Source organism: Zea mays, chromosome 5 (assembly GCF_902167145.1).
Source record: "Zea mays cultivar B73 chromosome 5, Zm-B73-REFERENCE-NAM-5.0, whole genome shotgun sequence".
NCBI classification, from domain to species: Eukaryota; Viridiplantae; Streptophyta; class Magnoliopsida; order Poales; family Poaceae; genus Zea; species Zea mays.
This window is the reverse complement of record NC_050100.1, coordinates 220,623,326-220,643,895: the sequence shown is the minus strand read 5'-3', so window position 1 is coordinate 220,643,895 and position 20,570 is coordinate 220,623,326. Positions and strand designations below refer to the sequence as shown.

Genomic DNA, 20,570 nt, shown 5'->3' with positions numbered 1-20,570 from the left:
TGACCTGATAAGAAAAGAAGAAGGGAAGCCGATCAACAAAAATGCATATAAAGCATATTTGTGATGCATAAAACTAGAAGTCCAGAAATTAAAACACAAGCCAAGGTCAACTAGCCGCATGGAGGAAAGAGTTTGTTTGGATTTGTCTCCTACTAGATAGGATAAGTCAGTTTTATTAGGCTAAACAGTTTCCTATTGTTTAGGCTAGAATATTTCCCGTTATTTAGATTAAATCAGTTGTTGCATGCTCGATCAGAAGGCTTATATAAGCCTACTGTACGCTACAGTAAAGAGGAGGCAAAAAAGAATTCTTCATTACTTTTCTGGTTTACTTGTCATTATTTCTTTCTCTGTTTTCCTTTGGTGTTTTGCCGAGAAAAACACCCGAAATCATCTCCGCGAAAGTGAGATCCATCCAATCCAATTATCGCTGTTGTTTGCTTTGAAAGATTGATTCATAGCAACAGATTTGGCGACTCCGCTGGGGAACGATTTATAATCGTTTCACGGCGGCAAACTGCTGGTGATTGGCGTCCTCATCGCCAATCATAGTCGGGGCTATGGAGGACAAGACAGCGAAGAAAACGGCGCTAGACAAATCTGAAGTTCATCCCTTGAACGTGATCAAAGTCACGATGGAAGATCTTACAGAGGTAGACAGGAAGGAGATTGAAGAAGAAATCGCACGAGAGATGGAAGAGAAACGGAACGAGAGGTTGGCTTGTTTCCGAAAAACCAAGAATGGTGTGATCAAACAGACCATTGGGGCAAGCACGTCCGGCAAAAAGGTAAGTTCATCTGTCACTTGCGAAGAGCTAGCTCACATGATTGATACTTCTGTAGCTAGCAAGTATGGGGCTGATGTCACAGAAATTACGCGTATGATTTCTGAGGGAGTACGTAATTCTTTCGATGTGTTTAGATCTGAATTTAAGCAAGATATAAGCAACAACATGCCTAGACAGATTCGATCTATAGTTCAACAGATACAAGAAGAGAGTCAGGGTAAACGTGCAGCGAATTCACCAGACACGTCTAGCTTCGGCATAGCAGTTGCACCCAACACCATAGATGCATCGGCTAAGGGTACGAGTGGGAGTGCAGTAGCAAATTCTAATCTGCAGCAGCCATATTACCAAAGTGTGGCTTATGGACCATCTATTAATCCCATAGGAAACGGAGTGCCGCAAGGATCTGTACCAAACAGGCATGTGGCAGGGGCGCAGGGAGCATTGTGTTCGACCCCTTTTATGACACCTGTGACTTATGATGGTGAAGCATTTGAAAATGTTAGGGAGCAGGTAGCAAGGACGCTTAGGGAATTTGGTTTTGAGCCTAAAGGGCATACTAGATCCTATAAGAAGCCTTACCCAGAATTTTTTGATACAGTGCCATATCCTCGGGGTTTTAGAATTCCAGATTTTGTGAAATTTTCGGGAGACGATTCAAAAACCACCTATGAACATGTAGGACAATACTTGGCACAAGTAAATGATATAGGTATAACTGATGCCCACAAAGTTAAATTGTTTCCTCTATCATTGTCCAGCACTGCCTTCAATTGGTTTACATCTTTAGCACCGAATTCAATTAGTACTTGGGCGTGTTTGGAGAAAAAATTTCATGACTACTTTTATTGTGGTGAGACTGAGCTTAGGTTATCACATCTTACTACAGTCAGACAGAAATATAATGAGACTGTTTCTGAGTACATTAAAAGATTTAGGGAAACTAGGAATAAATGTTATAACTTAACTCTAGGGGAAAGGGACTTGGCCGATTTAGCTTTTGCAGGGTTGTCGTCTTATCTGAAGGAGAAGTTAGAGGGGCAAGACTTTAACGATATAAACCAAGTTATGCAGCGCGCTATCACCCATGAAAATCGTGTTAGGGATAAACAACAATATAGCCGATTTAGAGACACGAATAGTAGGGAAAAGGAGAAACGTGAGGTTAACATGTTGGAGCCCAATACTGATAGTGATGAGGAGACAGATGTATGCGTGGCTGAATGGGTAGATGCGCCAAAGGGTAGGCCTATGGCGTGTACTTTTTTAAAGCCAAGTCCAGGGAAAAGGGAAGAAATGAAATATACATTTGATGTGTCCAAGTGTGATAAATTGTTTGACATCTTATTACAGAATAACATCATTAGATTAAGGGAGGGGCATGTTATTCCACCCCCTGAGCAATTGGCTAAGAAAGATTATTGTAAATGGCATAATTCATTTTCTCATTCTACTAACGAGTGTAATTATTTTCGCCGTCAGATACAATCGGCCCTGACTGATGGACGATTGACATTTGGAGAAGCTAACAAAATGAAGCTTGATAAAGATCCATTCCCTATCAATGTAATTGATTTCGAGAGCAAAAGAGTGTTAGTTCGAACAGATCAGGCCGAAACTACTAAAGGCAAGAATGTGGTTATCTCTGATGATCTCAAACTCAAGATGATAATACCAAAGAGTCCGGAAGTTGGTGTGTGGAAAGTAAATGAGAGAAAAAGGGTTCAGTCTGTCTTTAAACCAACTTCTGAATTTTTGCTCAACAAATATACTTCACAATGGAAAAGAAATGAGTTCCAACATTTTAGAGGTTTCAAGAGACCCAGGTCTCCAGAAGGGGCAGGAGGCAGCCTTTTTGGACAGAGGGGAGGGTCGCTGAACTGGAGAAGTAGAGGAAACTGTGCTCATGCAGAAAACCGAGATTTGTTCTCACAACGTGAATTCTAGAAGCAACCATATTTAGAGACAGAGAGAAAGCATGGAGTGTGGAGCAGGATAGGGAGAAGTATGGGGAGTCAGCCCAGGGCTGTTGCCATATCAAAAGGTCCCGAGGAGTTGTGCTCGCAGATTCAAAAGAAATGGGCTTCTCACAACCCAGCAGATGCCAGAGGGCTGCATATGGGCAAAAAAATAGAAGAAGGGGGTGTTATTGTTGATGGGCGAGATGAGCCACCGAGCAAAAGATGCTCTAAAGTCATAGTGGGAACAGTGGAGTGCGACATATTAAATGATACAGAAGGTTCCCAGGCAGAAGTGGCAAAGCAGAATGGTCAGGTGGTTGTCACTAAGAATTACACAAAGAAGGGTGAGGAAGTGGCAGCTAAGCCAAGCATAGGGCATGGACGCGTAGCTGCTGCTAGGACAAACAAATCACAAGGGAGCATGCTGCGAGGTGGTGGTGATCAAGGGGTGAGCAGCAAGCGCATGAGGCTTGACGTAGGGGCTGCACGAGAAATGAATAACTCTGCTAGCTGGGAAGGTGAACGCAGGGCTGAAATGATTGCAAGTCAACGCATAGTTGGTCCCGGTGTTGTGATGGATGGCCACTATAGGGGGGAGCATCACACATTGGTTGAACAATCAGGTTGCAGTAATAAGCAAAGAGCAATACCAGCAAGGGTACCAGTTAGAGAACAGGTTGATACAGGCGGAAAAAATATGTTGATTGATGTCACCCAGAATGTAGGTCCTGCTGGTCGAGCTTCAGCTGGCAGTGTACTGGACGTGGGGGGCAAGAAAAATCATGGTTCAGTTGCGCCCGGTACAAAACCAGCACCGAGATGGTGTCCACCTGGGTTAAGTCGTACGCAAAAGCGTCGTGTCCAGCGGTTGAGGACTATGGAAATGACAGAAAAGATGAAAGAGGAGGAGCGTGACAGGTGGTTTAACGAGGATAGACCAATGGTTATCCCTAAGAAAACGTGGAGGGAGAAACGATTGGCCAGGGAGGAAAAAGATGATGATACCAGCAGTGGTTCCGATAAAGAAGAAAGCGCTGAAGCACAAGGGGACATGGATATAAACATGGTGTTTGTTTTACCTACTGAGTTCAGAGCAGGAGAGGGAGATGAGGCCGAGCTAACATTGGGGGCTGAGCGTGCTGTGTTTGAGAAAACAAATGAGCAGGGATCTCATCTAAAACCATTATATGTTCGTGGTCACGTTGATGGGAAGCCAATGGGGGGCATGTTGGTCGATGGGGGAGCAGGTGTAAATGTAATGCCGCTATCCGTGTTTTCTAAATTAGGATACAAAGAGAGTGAGCTAATTAAGACGAATATGAATCTAAGTGGGTTTTCAGGGGAGCCATCACAAGCAAAAGGAATTATGTCTGTTGAACTCACAGTGGGCAGCAAAACTGTCCCAACGGCCTTTTTCGTGGTGGATGTGAAAGGGAGGTATAATGTTTTGCTAGGGCGAGATTGGATACATGCTAATGGTTGTGTGCCATCTACTTTGCATCAGTTTTTGGTTCAATGGGTAGGTGATCAGGTGGAGGTGATTGAAGCAGACACCGCTATGTGTATCGCACTCATGGAAACGCCAATGGAATGGCAGCATGGTAATATGAGGTGTTTGACAGGAAGAGATTTGTCAGGATATGATTTTATCAGTGTAGAGCGAGACAGTTTTGTGCCTATTCATGTAAAGCCGGCTGACATAGCACGGCTCAATGACTCAGCGTTATAAATGAATGAACACAATAGTTTAAAATGGTTACAGGAGAGGACAGATGAATATCGTTTAAACAAAAACGATATGGGTGAGGTGGTGGATGATTTTGATGATCTTGGAAAGTTAGGACAGGGGTTCTCATCTGTTGATAAGCTAGAGGAAGTGGACATTGGAGACGGAGAGGTGCCTAGGCCAACATTTGTCAGTGCTAAATTAATAGCTGATCAGAGGCAAAAGGTATGTGCTTTACTTAGAGAGTTTAGAGACTGTTTTGCATGGGATTATACTGAAATGCCAGGGCTGAGTAGGGAGTTGGTTGAGCATAGGCTACCAATTAAGCATGGGTTTAGGCCACATAAGCAGCCACCTAGACGATTTAACCACGACATCCATGATAGAGTTAAGGAAGAAGTTGATCGGCTGTTAAAAGCAAATTTCATAAGGCCATGCAGGTATGCGGAGTGGATCTCCAATATAGTGCCGGTTGAGAAGAAGAATACAGGGAAAATCAGGATTTGTGTGGATTTTAGGGATCTAAACAGGGCAACCCCGAAAGATGAATACCCAATGCCTATAGCCGATGAACTTGTTAATCAGGCTTCGGGGAATAAAATCATTAGTTTTTTGGACGGTAATGCAGGGTATAACCAGATTTTTATGGCCGAAGAGGACGTATCTAAGACAGCCTTTCGCTGCCCTGGTTTTGTGGGGTTGTTTGAATGGGTTGTGATGACATTTGGATTAAAGAATGCTGGTGCAACATATCAACGGGCCATGAACCTTATTTTTCATGATCTTTTGGGCATTGTATTAGAAATCTACATTGATGATGTTGTGGTGAAATCGGCTGCTTTCAATGACCATTTAGCCGATTTACGATTGGCGTTGGAGAGGATGCGAAAGTATGGTTTAAAGATGAATCCCCTCAAGTGCGCGTTCGGAGTGTCGGCTGGTAAGTTTTTAGGCTTTATGGTGCATGAGCACGGGATTGAGATTGATCCAAAAAAGGTGGAAGCAATTGATAAATTGGGAGAGCCGACATGCAAAAGGGACGTTCAAAGGTTATTAGGAAAGATTAATTACTTGAGGCGATTTATATCCAATTTGGCTGGCAAAATTGAGTCATTCATACCTCTTATTCGGCTTAAACACGAATCTGACTTTAAGTGGGGAGCTGAACAGAGGGAGGCATTCGCTGTTATTAAGGGATATTTGGCAAAGCCACCAGTGCTTAAAGCATCCAAGGCGGGAGTGCCTTTCAAACTGTATATTGCAGCACAAGATAAAGTAATCGGTGCTGTTTTAATACAAGAACATGGTGGGAAAGAGAGTGTGGTGGCCTATTTAAGTCGCCGTCTGCTGGACAGCGAGAGCAGGTATGTGTTCATTGAAAAACTCTGCTTATCCCTGTATTTTGCATGCACCAGGTTTCGACATTATTTGCTCTCAAGTACTTGTACTGTAGTATGTCAAACAGATGTGGTTAAATATATGTTGCAAAAGCCGATTCTTAGTGGTCGAGTCGGGAAGTGGGCATATGCTTTGATAGAGTACGATCTAATTTATGAGTCTTTATCTTCTATGAAAGGACAAGTTATAGCTGATTTTATAACTGATCATAGGGTTGATATAGAGCAGGAAATCTCATGTCTTAATACTTGCCCTTGGCAATTATTTTTTGATGGTTCTGTGTGCAAAGAAGGGCAGGGAATCGGCTATGTTTTGGTGTCACCAAATGGTCTAGTACATGAAACATCAATTAGGATTGAATACTGCTGCACTAACAATCAGATTGAGTATGAAGCTTTGTTGTTTGGGTTAATGCATTTAGATGGTATGGGAATAAAAGATGTAGACGTGTTCGGGGATTCACTGCTTGTGGTGCAGCAGGTGAGAGGGGAATTTCAGTGTTTGGATGGTATGTTGCGTAATTATTTAGACAGATGTCTAGATATTGTTAAAAAACTAGATACTTTCACTATTGTGCATATATCTAGAGATAAGAATAGTAGAGCTAATTTTTTGGCACAACAAGCATCGGGATATAACATAGAAAGAGGGCAATTCTTTATCCAGGAGGAGCCGATGTTTGCAGGCATCAATAATATAGAAAGGGGTAACTCAGGCCATAAGAATTTTGAGGCCGAGCAGCAAGATGGGATGGATAATGATGATTGGAGGAAACTATTAATCGAATGTCTGCAAAACCCCAGCAATACCAAAGATAGAAATGTTCGGAGGCAAGTTTTGAAGTATACTTTAATGGAGGGTGAGTTGTATCGGCGGACGATAGATGGTTTGCTGCTAAAATGCTTAGATGAGGAGGAATCAAAAGTAGCTATGGGTGAGGTACATGAGGGTATGTGTGGCACACATCAGTCAGCCCATAAAATGAGGTGGATGCTAAAACGAGCAGGGTTTTATTGGCCAACCATGATGAAGGATTGTTTTAGGTATTTCAAAGGGTGCGAGGAGTGTCAGAAGTTTGGGGATATTCAGTCAGCGCCGGCTAGCATGTTGCATCCTATTATAAAGCCATGGCCATTTAGAGGCTGGGGTTTGGATTTTATTGGTGAAATTCGTCCATCTTCATCTAGAGGGCATCGGTTTGTGTTGGTGGCTACTGATTATTTTACTAAATGGACTGAAGCTGTGCCTTTAAAAAATATGACACATAAGGAATTGATTAATTTTGTCTTAGAGCATATTGTATACAGATTTGGCATTCCACAAACATTAACAACAGATCAAGGAGCTGCTTTTATGTCTCACCAATTTAAAGATTTTGCAAAATCTTTGCGGATCAAGTTATTGAATTCGTCGCCGTATTATGCGCAAGCTAATGGGCAGGCCGAATCTAGCAACAAGGTGTTGATCAGGTTGATAAAGAAGAAAATTGCAGATCAGCCGAAGAGGTGGCATGAAGTGTTGTCAGAGGCGTTATGGGCTCATCGAGTATCTCAGCATGGAGCAACTAAAGTGACACCATTTGAATTGGTTTATGGACAAGAGGCGGTGCTTCCTATTGAGGTGAATCTACAGGCTTGTAGAGTAGCTTGTCAGAATTCGTTATCGGCTGAGGTATATGGTGAGCTAATGCTAGACAGAATTGATGGAAATATTGAAAGCCGATTAACAGCCTTAAGGGAAATAGAAAAAGAAAAGTTGAGAGTGGCGAGAGCTTATAATAAAAAGGTGAAGAAGAAATCGTTTCAGATTGGAGAGTTGGTATGGAAAACGATTTTGCCTGTAGGATCTAAGAATAATAAATTCGGCAAATGGTCGCCGAACTGGGAAGGCCCATTCAAGGTGGTAGGCATTGTACATGGAAACGCATATTTTGTTGAAGATTTACAAGGGAAAAAGTTATCTAAAGCCCTCAATGGTAAATACCTGAAAAAATATTACCCAAGTGTATGGCAAGGGGTCTATTGAAAATCTAGAGCTAAATGGTGGAGTTAAAAACTCCTTAGAACTACGGCCAGGTATAGTACGATGGTATTCAATACCGGCTATGGGGTTGGATTGTGCAAGCAATCAGTCGCATGGTAGTCGTCTGTAAAATTAAATGGGTTAGAGAATACCTTCTGGGGAGCACACTGCAGCGAGGAGATGGCTTCAGAGACTCAAAATCTGGGTGCGTGGGGTCCGATTTGGTGAAGGCAGACTCTCCCTGAAGATCTTGTACCTCGCCGCATATCGCCGGGAAGACGGCAGCTCGTAGAGACGCCATCATGTTGACGGCAACAGCCGGACGTCGACACCTGCTTGGCCGCCGTGCTGATGGAGTGCAGCCGTGGTCGCCCTAACCACGGTCGAAAATGATCTGCCGCGGTTGAAGATGCCTGCACGTCGGATCGAGGGAGGCTGCATCGCCAACGCGAGCGGCTGAGGAACGAAGCGGCGACCAGATTTTTACTAACCCTATGCGGTGGGATGTGAGAAGGTTTGCCTGAGGTAAGCAGGGAGTTGTGAGTCACAGCGTCAGGCTTGCGAGTGTAGTTGCGTCAAGCCCAAGCGAGTGTAAAAAATAAAAATAAAAGAGGGAGACAAGGAGCGTGATGACCTGTATGTTTGTGGGCCGAATATAGACTGGACTGATATCTGAGAACGAGTCAGGAATTGAGTGGAGATCCAATAGAATTAGAAATGAGGTAATTAATAGTAATTGATATGTGAGGTCATTAGGAAAGTCGATTTAGCTGGTGAATCGTTTTTGGTTTTTTTCAGTACACTACGTTTATTCAAAAAAAAACCGGGGGGCATGTGTTGAATGAGAAATTTGTAACCGGATGATGCAGGGCTGCAGGGACAGACAGAATGACCTGATAAGAAAAGAAGAAGGGAAGCCGATCAACAAAAATGCATATAAAGCATATTTGTGATGCATAAAACTAGAAGTCCAGAAATTAAAACACAAGCCAAGGTCAACTAGCCGCATGGAGGAAAGAGTTTGTTTGGATTTGTCTCCTACTAGATAGGATAAGTCAGTTTTATTAGGCTAAACAGTTTCCTATTGTTTAGGCTAGAATATTTCCCGTTATTTAGATTAAATCAGTTGTTGCATGCTCGATCAGAAGGCTTATATAAGCCTACTGTACGCTACAGTAAAGAGGAGGCAAAAAAGAATTCTTCATTACTTTTCTGGTTTACTTGTCATTATTTCTTTCTCTGTTTTCCTTTGGTGTTTTGCCGAGAAAAACACCCGAAATCATCTCCGCGAAAGTGAGATCCATCCAATCCAATTATCGCTGTTGTTTGCTTTGAAAGATTGATTCATAGCAACAACAAGGACCTCTAAAGGATTGTGTACCCTAAATTTAGATGATGAGGTACGTATTCCTCTAAATGGTATTTTAAATTTAGAGAACGTTGCTAGATATTCTATATATAAAGTTTTTTCCCATCTCTTATATCCATTTTCGTACTTTAAACAATAGATTAAGTAAAACTAAAATAGAGTATGATAAAAAAAAATTAAAAGTAAATTATGTCTAATATTGATGTATAAAGTATAAATGACAAGGTGTATAAGATAAAAAATTAAAAGTAAATTATGTCTAATATCGGTGTATAAAGTATAAATGACGAGATATAGATGACGAAGAAGATATAGATGAGAGATTTTTTTTAAAAGAGGATGTTGAAGATATAGATGAGAGAATCTTTTAGAGGATATGATCAATACAGAGGACCTTGTGAGAGGCACTGTCGGTGGCTGTCGGTTCGGCGAGCTAGTTAGCTCCCCAATCCAGTTAGACTGAGGATAATGGTTTTTCTTCCGAGCTGTATTTTTTTTCACTCATTTGCAGTAAGTACCAACATTCTCTCTCGACTGTTATTCCTGGGCATGTAATTTCTTTGTTACTCACTTCCTTGTAATAATATCCCAGTGAGAGGCCACAAGAACTCCTTGCACAAATGCACAGCTTCACCAGAGACACGATTGAATAATTCTTGTTCAGAAAAGAAGCACGGTCTGTTACACACACACACCGGCTCATCAGCAGCACAAACGTAAACAAAAGAGCACTCCTCCCAACACGACAGGCCACTACGTACGCGCTACAATTCTACTGCTGCTACTCTGCCGAGTGCCGACTGCCGACTTCTAGGCGATGGTGACCTGCACGGTCTTGGCCTTCTTCTCCGGCGGCGGCAGCTTCTTGACGGTGACGGTGAGCACACCGTTCTCGCAGCGCGCCGCAACGCCGCCCGTGTCCGCATCCTCCGGCAGCCGGAACTTGCGCACGAACGACCGCGGCGCCGCGCCGCGCTCCAACCGGATGTATCGGCACCCTTCGCCGTTCATGTCCTCCTCCTCATCGCGCTTCCGCTTCCCGCTGCCGCCCTTCATCACCAGCACCCGGTCCTCCTCCAGCGTCACCTGAAACACAAGCGGATGCGGTTGGGGTCAGTTGCTGGCGCTCTGGATCCAACGGAGTTAAGGGACCGCGCGCCACAGGTGGCAGGTGCGGTACCTGGATGTCTGACTTGGAGAGGCCGGGCACGTCGAGCACGAAGGCGTACTCGCGGGGGCTCTCCACGATGTCCACCGGCGCTCCGCCGCCGCCGCCGAGCCCGTGGACGCGTCCGTGGCCGTGCCCGTGCGCCGCGTGGTTGCCGGCCGACCGCCGGTCGCCGTCTGCGGCGGAGAGGCGGTCCAGCACCTCCGGCAGGTGGAGGAGGCTGGTCACGGCCGTGTCGAACAGCTCCGTCATGGCTCTCACTCTCACTTACTCCCTCGATCTAACTGTGTTCGCGTGGCGAGATCTGCGTCGTCTTCCCTTGATCTGGCTCTGCGATGTGGCGAGGCGGTGTGTGGAAGGGGATTGGGGGTACAAATTGAGCGGCACCGAGAGTTCGAGATGCTTCGTAGAGGTGGTGTGCTGTCGCGTCCAGAAGGACCGGGAGACACTTGGAAGAACGCAGTGAGAAGGACTAATAGGGGGAGCAGCTGCTTCCGTGCAGAGATCCTGGGCTGCAGTTAGGCCGATTCTTCGTGGGCCGGTTGGGCTCGTGCCTACAAAATCCAGCCGATTCTTCGTAGGCCGGTTGGGCTCCTGCAGTCCAGCCTAGTGTGAAGAGAGTTACTAGTAATAACCTCCTCATATTAGCCACGATCGGCAACCAACTGATGAGAGTGAGTCAAGTCAGGTTTCCGTTGCTAGAATCATTGTCTGCCATGATCTAAACATTTTAGTTGTATTTGTTATGTCATTACATGGTGTTTGAGAATTGGAACATGGCCTATGTTCCTTTACAAGAGGTTTGTAGATATTGCATGTTGCTCAGCCAGGAAAAATGGTGAAGGACATGGGCCACTGGACTCCATCAGAGCTAGGGAAGTCACAGCATGTGTAATATGAAATCACGAAAACCTCTCTTCGGATTAGGTATATTGACAGCAATGGTGACCTTTGGGCCTATGAGAAGATCGTGCATGCACCACAGTTCTTTGTAGAAAAATTAAGGTTCTTAAATTTGACAATAGGTTTGGTTACTGATCCTAGATATGTCCAGGAGACACAGTAGCAGAAATAACCGTGCAAAAATCTCTCCCACCATAGAGCATAAGGGTGCTTGTTTCATCTTAAAATGAGCTTTTTAGCTGTTAGAATCGGTTTGTGGTAGCCAAACGTTTTGCTTCTCAATCTACTCATGTGAAAAAACACTTTGATAAAAATCGTTCAAATCAATATGAACGCAAAATCTGCCAAATCATCGTGATGAGAGGAATACATCACTTTCTTAATCTTAAACTTGATGAACACAAATTCGCTATGAATCTAGATTCCTATAAAAACTCATCAGAAAAAGTTAAACCTAGCCCATAAGACCAAAAGAAGAGTTTGGTTCAACGTATGGTTTTTCACATATTATATGCATGACCAATCTAGTTATTGTATTTAGCTTTTGTAGGATAATTTAATTTAAGTATGGCTTTATATTTTTGAAAACAATTGAATAAGACGAGCAACTTAATTTTGGCAAAAAAAAAGTCAAACAGATTATAAGGCTCCCTTTAGCAGGCTCCGGATCCTCTGAAAACAGTTTCGACTCTGACTTCTTTGGCTCCTTGACTTCTCTAGAGAAGCCGGAGCCATTTTGCAATTCGTTTGGTAAAATAGCTTATTATATGTGTTTTTCGAATGATCTATAAGGAAAATATAAGAGGAGCCAACAGAAGCCACATTTTTTTGTGCTCTAGCTCTTAATAAAAAAACGAATCCAACTCTCGGAAGGCTCTGGACGAGAATCCATTTTAATGGCAGTTTGGTAGGGCTTCGTGATGAGCCTAAGTTGGAGGGCAACGTATAAGGTGCAAACCAAGTTTCCGTTTAAACAAACTAACAAAAGTCACAAAAAATTCGCGAAAAATATAAATGTACTTCATTGCCTATTCTACCAAGGTACAAATTTTCTAGTTCAAATTCAACATATGTTACAAGATAAAAAAGAGAAAATTCTAAGATAATTTCCTTTTTTATTTCAGAATTTCTATTTTTGTAAATTTTATACGGTGGTAGTCCTATAGTAGGCAATGAAGTAATTCTATATATTTTTTAGAAATTTTATGATTCTCCTAGTTGGTTTGCACGTAGTTTACATGGAAACTCGGTTTGTATTTGATACTTTGCCAAGTTGAAGCCATCCACGGGCGGACCTAGGTACAGCCTAGTGAGGACATAGGTCCTCACTCATTTTTCTGTTGTAATAGTAGAGTCTAAATTTTTACCGTAAGATCCACTGCTCAATTTAACTTAGATGTCCCTGTTATTTTGGTATTCGTCCTTATAAGTATACCATCAGTCATATTTTGTACTAGGTTCACTCCTTAACCATCTAAAGAGATATGTCAATGAGACCCTAAGCCATAAAAACAGAGAAGGCTAAAGGAGCTAAAATCTACTACTTATTAAATTTTAGATAAGAAGGTGATTTTAGCTCTCTAACCCTATCCGTTTTTTGAACTCCCAAACTAGCACCAAATTATAATGGAGCAGTGTTTAGTGGAGCGTACACATGTGAGATGAATAAGGAATGGGTGAAGATTATGGATGAGACAAGTGCATCTGATAAAATTCAGTAATTCACGATGATTCGAAAAGCGCAGCTTCATCGTTATCGAAAGAAAGTGCCCTGCGTCCCGTCCAATGCTCGTCCACCCTCTGCTGGCCTCGCGGAGTCGCCGTCGCCCGTCGCCGTCCCCGGCGCTTTACCCGCACGGAGAGAGCAGCGCTCCCTGTCGTGCACCGGCTCCACGGTAGGCCGGGGCGTACCGAACTTCCTGCCCGCTGCAACCGAACCCGATCCGGCGCCGTGAGCCATGCGCACCGCGGCGGGAGTCTCATGCCCGTCGGCCCGCGCCGCGCAGGCGGGGACCGCGGGGTGGCGCGTGGGACCCACGAGGCACGACGCCCGGGCCCTGGGAACAGCCGCACGCCCGGGCAGAGTAGCACTGGGAATCTTCTGGAGGCGCGCCTCCGAAAATATCTTCGTACCTGCTGGCCAATCCCGGCCGTTCCGTTTCTCAGCGCCATCCACGGCTGACGGCCGGTGGCTCCCAAGTCCCAACTGCTGGGCATCGGGGCCCACTGGCTTCTCGAGGCTTCCTGTTGTGATGTACGATGTTGCGCTGCGCTTTCTGGTTGATTGGGCTGGACTGGGCCCACCTTGCCCTGAGCAATAGGAGTAGTCAACGACGTCGTCTTAAAGTGTGTTTGAATGTACAGTAGTTCACTAAAAAGTTAATATTAGTTAACTTGATAAAGATAATTAATAGCTAAACTATTAGTTAGACTGTTTAGGTGTCTTTACCTAATTTTAACAGCTAAATTTTAGCTCTATTACATATAAACATTGTCAGCTCCAATTGTGTTCAAACAACATCAATAGAATATTCATAATTAATTTAATGATAATGTTTTTAAATGATTTTACTATAAAATATATCCATAACTAATTTAATGTTTTTTATTTAGTATTTTTAACACGCATCTGAATCCGATCAAGGTAAGAATATTTGTCACTTCGAAAACGAAAATTACAATTTTATTGGAAGAGTAATCCTGAATTCCGACGACACGCACAGTACCATCTCGAAACAGGGCCCAGCGAGGCAAGCCGCCAAAAAAAGGAAAAAAGCGGAATTTCCTACGATGAGACCCAAATATTTAACGGGCAAGTGGCCATCATGGCCGTGTTTCTGGAGACTTCCTGCGGCGCGTGGAGAGTGGAGGCAGGGGGAGAAGGAAGCAGCAGCAGCAGCAGCAGCAGCTCCATCCGCTCGCTTCCTTCCCCCACCGCCAGCGTCGCCTCTCCGTGTGCGCGCCCCGCCGGGGGTGGCGTCGCTGCACCTTTGGGCAGCAGGCACCTACGTGCGGGGGGAGCCACACGCCTCCCTCTCGCCTCTTGGCATGGACGCCGGCGGAGAGAAGTGCGGCGACGCGGCGGCAGAGGGCGGAGACCTCTACGCGGTTCTCGGGCTAAAAAAGGAGTGCTCCGAGGCCGAGCTTAAGGTCGCTTACCGGAAGCTCGCCAAGGTGAGAGCAATTCAGTTCCTGATTTCGCACCGTCTCTCCGTTGCCGGTTGCTGCAGCATCTCGTTCTTGGTCTGCGTATCTAGTATCGTGTGCTTCGCCGGCGTCGTTGTAGACTTGTAGTTTGCCGAAAAAGGAAACGTTCTCCGCTGGTGATTCGAGTTTGCAGACTGATACATTGGCGCCACCAAGTTCTTGTTTCGCCTCTCCCAATTCGCTGCCTACTTTCCTGTGCCGCGAACTCAATGCCCCGTGACCCCGTCTCTAGCTATTACGATCCGGCAGCTTTCATTCGTTCCAAGGTGAAATTTTTAAAACCAGATCCGTAGGTAAGGTTATTTTGGTTGTGTGGGTCAATGTTTTGTACTAACCAGACACATCTGAATCGCAATGCATGCCAACACGTGTTCCGTTATTCTGTTCCTGTCTCTGTTTCAAAAGGTTTTCTATTCAATGAAATGGGGATCTCTAATGATTCTGTCCAATTGCTCTACAGAAATGGCACCCGGACAAATGCTCGTCCTCCAGCAGCGTGAAGCACATGGAGGAAGCCAAGGAGAAGTTCCAAGAGATCCAGGGCGCCTATTCCGGTCTCAATCTTCCTTCTCTCAGCACCCTCACACAATACACCCGCCTCACTGCTCTGTTCCATCCATATTCGCAAACCACCCCTTCACCTGTGGCAACTACTGACCAACGACAACTGATAAACTGAACAGCAGCAAACGGAACCGATCTAGCCTGTTGGTAAACTCATTGCGTGGAGCCCTTGTGCTCCCATCCCATTGTTCTTGTGCAGTACTCTCCGACGCCAATAAACGGCTCCTCTACGATGTGGGAGTATATGACGATGAGGACGACGAGGAAAGCGTAAGCATCTCTAGCTGAACTGTGTTTTGCTGCATATCTCTAGGGTGACGTTTTCTGCTGTTGTTGCAGATGCAGGGGATGGGGGACTTCATCGGTGAGATGGCCCAGATGATGAGCCAGGCGCAGCCGACGGTAAGAGCGGATAGCACCATTGGTCCTAGTTCCAGATGCTTCTCTGTACTATCAAGGCCATGATTAGCTAGAGAGCCATATATAGATTTGATTGTCACATGCACGCTGCTTTAGACCGTGTCCATCAGTTCACTCATATGATCACACAAAATACTGTTTTGCGCTGTAAACTACAATGTTTACAAGTGAAATTTGAATCAGGGGCGGATCCACCATGTGGGCAAAGTGGGCCATGGTCCCACCTCAATTTTTAGACTTTTTATACCTACCTTTTGTATATACTATAAAATAAAAAATATTAGGTATATGAGACCAAATTAGATAAACATCAGGTGTACCACATCATACCATCGACTAACCAACAAGGTCTAGCCCATCATCCTAGGCCACGACCTATATCGACTAAAACACAGAATGAGAAAGGCATCAACCGCACGTCCGTAACATCCAACCCCCTGCTTAGCGCGTCCTAGCATTGTGCCCAATGTCCAACCGCCATCCAACAGTCAGCTCATCATCGTTGGCCTACCGTCTAGCCGCCCACCCAAACGTCACTGGCACCCATCAGGACATCGTCGCTAGCCCGCGGCTCGCCTACCATCGCTGCCAGCCCATCGTCTAGCCGATAGCCTGTCATGGTCGGCCCGCCTCTACTCGGCCACGGTCCCACACTAGAGCCACAACACCATAAGATTGATGGTTTAATGGTGTTTTCGATGTTTTTTCTATATAGTTTTGTTCTTTTACTTACATTGATGCTTACTTAATACTTTTTTTCTAATTATAGATTGGAGTTTCTATCAATGATTTGGTGTCGCTAAAAGGATTTTCGATATCCACATTGTTTTGTAATAGTCATGATATTACAACTTAACTTTCATGCTATTACCAAGAAACCACTTATAGTTTAGCATTTTTTTGTGATTTCTCTATTATGGATTGGCCCCACCTAGACTTTTGTCCTGCGTCCGCCACTGGTTTGAATATGGGTAAGCTAGTAGAGATAGCCTTAGCATGAAATTTCCAACCAGCACTCATTCTTAGTTATTAGACTTACAAGTACAGATGCTCTCGGGTTTACCACTTTCTTTTGGCATAATCCTAGGTGGGCCAGAAGTATGTGTTTTCTCAACAAACTTATAGCAAAATGTGTTATTTTAAACAAACCTAAGGGCATATATATCCCCATTTAATATGGGGTATCTAGAAGGTTAATTGAAAAAATTCCTTCTTCGTAAATAGCCCATCTCTACACGACTCCCCGTATATATTGTCTCTTAACTATATTTATGATTCAAAGGATTAGAGTTGTATCATGCATATCTTAGTTGTTTCTTGTGCTTGCAAAATCGATCCAGAATCTCGGGGCTGTACTTTAACATGTACATATTTTTCTACATTGCGGCCCCTGTTATGTTTATCATATATTTTTTAAAATATTTGTCAGAAATTATTTAATCTTATTCTGGGAAAAAGTAATGTTTATGTGGGTATATGCAAATTTCCTTTCATGGAGTTACAAGGAAATAAAGATGTTGAAATCTTTTGTATTATAGACGTGTCAGGAAATATACGTTCGGGTATTAACATTGCACGGGAGTGAGTTCACATGGCCTTGCTTTGGTTGACCCAAAGCAACTTATACAACCTTCGATATCTTTGTATGTTTCATGTTTTTTAGGCTTAAAAAAGAAGGAATTGTTGTGAAAGCCCCGTGTCGTGTCCTCCATGGTTGTTAGTGGATACTAAAAGCTGAACTTTTAGGCGATTTTTTTTCAGGAAATAGCTGGAAATCGGCATCATTTCCTGGACCTGATGCATCCAAAAAATAAATATGAGAACGACAGCGCACTAACCTTTGACTGTTGGATTTGTAGAGGCAAGAAAGCTTTGAGGAGCTGCAGCAGCTTTTTGTGGACATGTTTCAGTCCGATATTGATTCAGGATTCTGCAATAGGACTGCCAAGGCCCATCAGTTTCAGGGGCCAGCCAAAAGTAGAACATGCTCGACCTCACCTTCATCATCACCGTCCCCTCCTCCTACCACAGCAAAGGATGCAGAGGTGCCATCATGTAATGGCTTCAATAAGCGGGGTTCATCAGCTCTGGACTCAGGGAAGCCTCCAAAGCCTGTTGAAGGTGGTGCAGGTCAGAACCAGGCTGGATTCTGTTTTGGGGTAAGTGCACTTTGTTATTACCAATTTACTCTGCTTGATAATGATGCAGCATATGGCAGGGGCCGTGGTTATTTATTGGGTCTGATTATGTTTTTAAGATGACTGTGGTCTTAGGCTTTCTCCATCAGCCTTCCTATTCCACCCCATATCTCTCTTTTTATTTCGATTTTTAATCGGTAAACAGTACAATCTACAGTACAAAACATTGTTTTGCATGGCCATATACACGCTCTACTGAGCACGGACTTACTACAATTTGCTTCTGACGACGGTCATGCAATTGACCACACATCTAAACCACAAGCAAATGTGCTTAGCAGATTTGACAGTTCTCTGGATAAGGCATTTCGAGGACAGGTAGACGTTGCTGTTGGTGGGGGTCCATATGGTGGAACCGCCGGCTGTACCTCTTTTTCCACATATATAACAATACATAGCTGTGTGAACTGTGAAAAGTCCATATGGTGGAACAATTTTTGATGAGTTTATTGCTAGGTTGGCATCTGAACGGATAGATCGGTCACACGTCATTTTCTGCTTTATTACAGATATCTCTTTGATAATTGGATTGCACATTTGCGTTGTGCCTTGCTGACCTGTCTGCTCTCTTTTCCTGTTGGAGTTCTGTTCTCCTTCCCCCCTAGCCGTACCTCAAATTGCCATTCAGGGTGCCTGATGATAAGCCCGAATCTATGCTCTGATGCTCCATATTTGTTCTTTTACTCGACAACCCCATGAAACTAGTGGTGCTGGTTTCTTTTCCTTGGGAACCTATGCTCTGGCGTGCGAATGAAATATGGCTGTTGCTCTTAAGCTACCACTCCTCGGCTAGACTAATTCAAAAGAATAGAATTTTTTGCATTTGATGGGGTGGCCTTTTAATTTTATACCCTGTCTTCTGCAGGTGAGCGACACGAAGGAAACGCCGAAGCTGCCAGGTCAGAACGCCAGCCGGAGGAGGAACGGCCGGAAACAGAAGCTGTCATCCAAGCACGATGTTTCATCTGAAGATGAAACGGCGGCCGGTTCGTAGCACACCAGCAGTTTGACCCATTGGCTTCGGTGATATATCATTCGTTGGCCCTTGGCTGTGCCTAGGGGCCCTAGTAGCTAGCAGCAGCAGCAGGGACGGCACATCATGCCAGCTGCTGTGATCTGAAGAGGCGTTTAGCTCATCATATGCCTCACCTTAGGCCTGTGGGGGATTTTCCATTCAAACTCGTCGATGATACTACATCTTTCTTTCTCCATCTGTGTCGTTTGTGTTGTAAGACAGTGACTTCTGAAGTCTGATCGTCTCGGTTCTTTTTATTAACATCTGATATACGTTACTGCCTGTCTATAGTAGTTAAAGATTGTCAGCGTATCTCAAAAGACTTAATACCTTTCGAAGGAGAAGATATGCATCGTTGGGGACGTAGCTCATATGGTAGAGCGCTCGCTTCGCATGCGAGAGGCACGGGGTTCGATTCCCCGCGTCTCCATTTTCTATTTTTGCAATTTGTTATTTTTTTTGTTGCTGTTACGTTATAATCTGATGGAGTACCTTTATTGTTTTTTCAAATTGTATTACCTGAAAACATAATAGTATGGCGAATAACCAAGAAATGTGCTTCCCTCATTTTTGTTCAAGTGTGTCAAAAGGCCGACAAAACTTAAATTTTGTTTCGGACCGCTCCATAAATTTTTAACGTGGAAAAGCTTTAAAAAACTAAGCTTGCGGCGCTCTCACAATTCCACCTTTTTTAAACAATAGCAGAATTTGAGCTGCACCTATTTAATTAAGAGAGTTGGTCCCTGAACTTATTAAGAAATAACACTTAGATCTACAATTTTTTTCTAGATATTTGAACGTACCACACGTCTTTAAACTTGCATATATCTATTTCTGGACTAACTCTTCGTACCCAGGGGCGCCAAACGCCGCACCACAGATCACTAGATCAGGCGTTCTTCGTACCTGGCGCTGACTCTTCAGCGGCTATGTTTCTATTTTGTCTTCTCTCTTAGATCCTCTGCGACGTTTTAGAAGAAAAAAAACTCTCGCTGCTCCACGCTCTCGCGCGGACACAGACCAGGCGACGGCCATGACCAAACCCGTTGTTAAATCGGTGAGATCCGGTCGGCCTAGCTCGGTTCTTGGCGAGATTTCTCGGTAGCCGACAGATCAGGCGTGCGAGCAACCAGCCTCGGACAGGCGGCGAGAGCAGTAGCTTAGTCAACGAGATCCGACGATTTCCCTAGCGGTTACCGTTTTCTTTTTTTTTTTGGCTCCGATTTTAGTTTTTGCGGGGTAGCTGGAAAACAGATGGAAATGAAATGGTGAACCCTGGTTGGAGCTCGTGCTATGTGGTCATTATCGACAGTTTGATGCTGATGTGATGTCTCTTGATTGAATCCATTTCTAAAAAATCTGAATCCACACATAAATAGAGGGGTAAGAGTTAAAGGATTACGAGGAGGCTATACTAGCGCAAAACAAAAAATTTAACAACATAAAACCAAAAACTACTGTGGTTATAGGTCATGGAATTACCACTAGACTCGCAGAGCAACAGAAGACGTCTCGATGTAGACGAACGTGTCGAGCAGTGTTGTGCAGTCACCGACATCCTTCGCGTCCTCGCGCGATTCGTCCTAGTGCTCCAGATACATTACCTCCGAGATATCCACATGTACATGGAGAAAGCGTCACATTATAAACGGCTAGGTTCGCGACGGTTGCTCGTTTAATGGTGACGAATTAGGGTTCTCTTAATTGAGCCCCTGCCCCTCATTATATATGCATTCACTTTGAGACCCATCAGTAAACCTAAACCATGTCTAATTTCGGATCTAATTCGAGTTAGGCTTCCTCCCCATTAAGTGTGTGACCCTACAGGTTT

The 20,570-nt window shown here is 44.2% G+C and overlaps 2 protein-coding genes and 1 non-coding gene across 4 annotated transcripts; 2 read left to right on the top strand and 1 right to left on the bottom strand.

Moving 5' to 3' along the window:
* Positions 1-9,900: 9,900 nt before the first annotated feature.
* Positions 9,901-10,746, bottom strand: LOC100191598 (class II heat shock protein). Its single transcript, NM_001137027.1, has 2 exons — positions 10,445-10,746; positions 9,901-10,350 (listed from the first exon to the last, which is right to left on the bottom strand). The coding sequence occupies exons 1-2, from the start codon at positions 10,682-10,684 to the stop codon at positions 10,075-10,077; spliced, it is 516 nt and encodes a 171-aa protein (NP_001130499.1). The 5' UTR covers positions 10,685-10,746; the 3' UTR covers positions 9,901-10,074.
* Positions 10,747-14,175: 3,429 nt separating this feature from the next.
* On the top strand, positions 14,176-19,046 carry LOC100381479 (uncharacterized). Of its 2 annotated transcripts, none has more exons than XM_020553447.1 (6): positions 14,176-14,509; positions 15,003-15,096; positions 15,229-15,376; positions 15,446-15,508; positions 17,386-17,685; positions 18,590-19,046. In XM_020553447.1, exons 2-6 carry the CDS (start codon positions 15,005-15,007, stop codon positions 18,716-18,718), a joined length of 732 nt encoding a protein of 243 aa, XP_020409036.1. In that variant the 5' UTR covers positions 14,176-14,509; positions 15,003-15,004; the 3' UTR covers positions 18,719-19,046. The 2 variants fall into 2 exon arrangements, with proteins under 2 accessions (XP_020409036.1, NP_001347818.1); NM_001360889.1 differs by having other exon boundaries at positions 14,180-14,509; positions 15,306-15,376; positions 18,590-19,021.
* Positions 19,047-19,096: 50 nt separating this feature from the next.
* Positions 19,097-19,169, top strand: TRNAA-CGC (transfer RNA alanine (anticodon CGC)). Its single transcript has one exon. It is a non-coding gene; the product is annotated as a tRNA-Ala (tRNA).
* The last annotated feature ends 1,401 nt before the right edge of the window (positions 19,170-20,570 follow it).

Excerpts from the sequence above, each read along its gene's own strand:
- LOC100381479 (NM_001360889.1), top strand. The coding sequence starts at position 14,384 with ATGGACGCCGGCGGAGAGAAGTGCGGCGACGCGGCGGCAGAGGGCGGA. Across the intron at positions 14,510-15,002 it reads CTTACCGGAAGCTCGCCAAG|AAATGGCACCCGGACAAATG; the intron begins GTGAGAGCAATT and ends ATTGCTCTACAG. Across the intron at positions 15,097-15,305 it reads GATCCAGGGCGCCTATTCCG|TACTCTCCGACGCCAATAAA; the intron begins GTCTCAATCTTC and ends GTTCTTGTGCAG.
- LOC100191598 (NM_001137027.1), bottom strand. The coding sequence starts at position 10,684 with ATGACGGAGCTGTTCGACACGGCCGTGACCAGCCTCCTCCACCTGCCG. Across the intron at positions 10,351-10,444 it reads TCTCCAAGTCAGACATCCAG|GTGACGCTGGAGGAGGACCG; the intron begins GTACCGCACCTG and ends CTTGTGTTTCAG.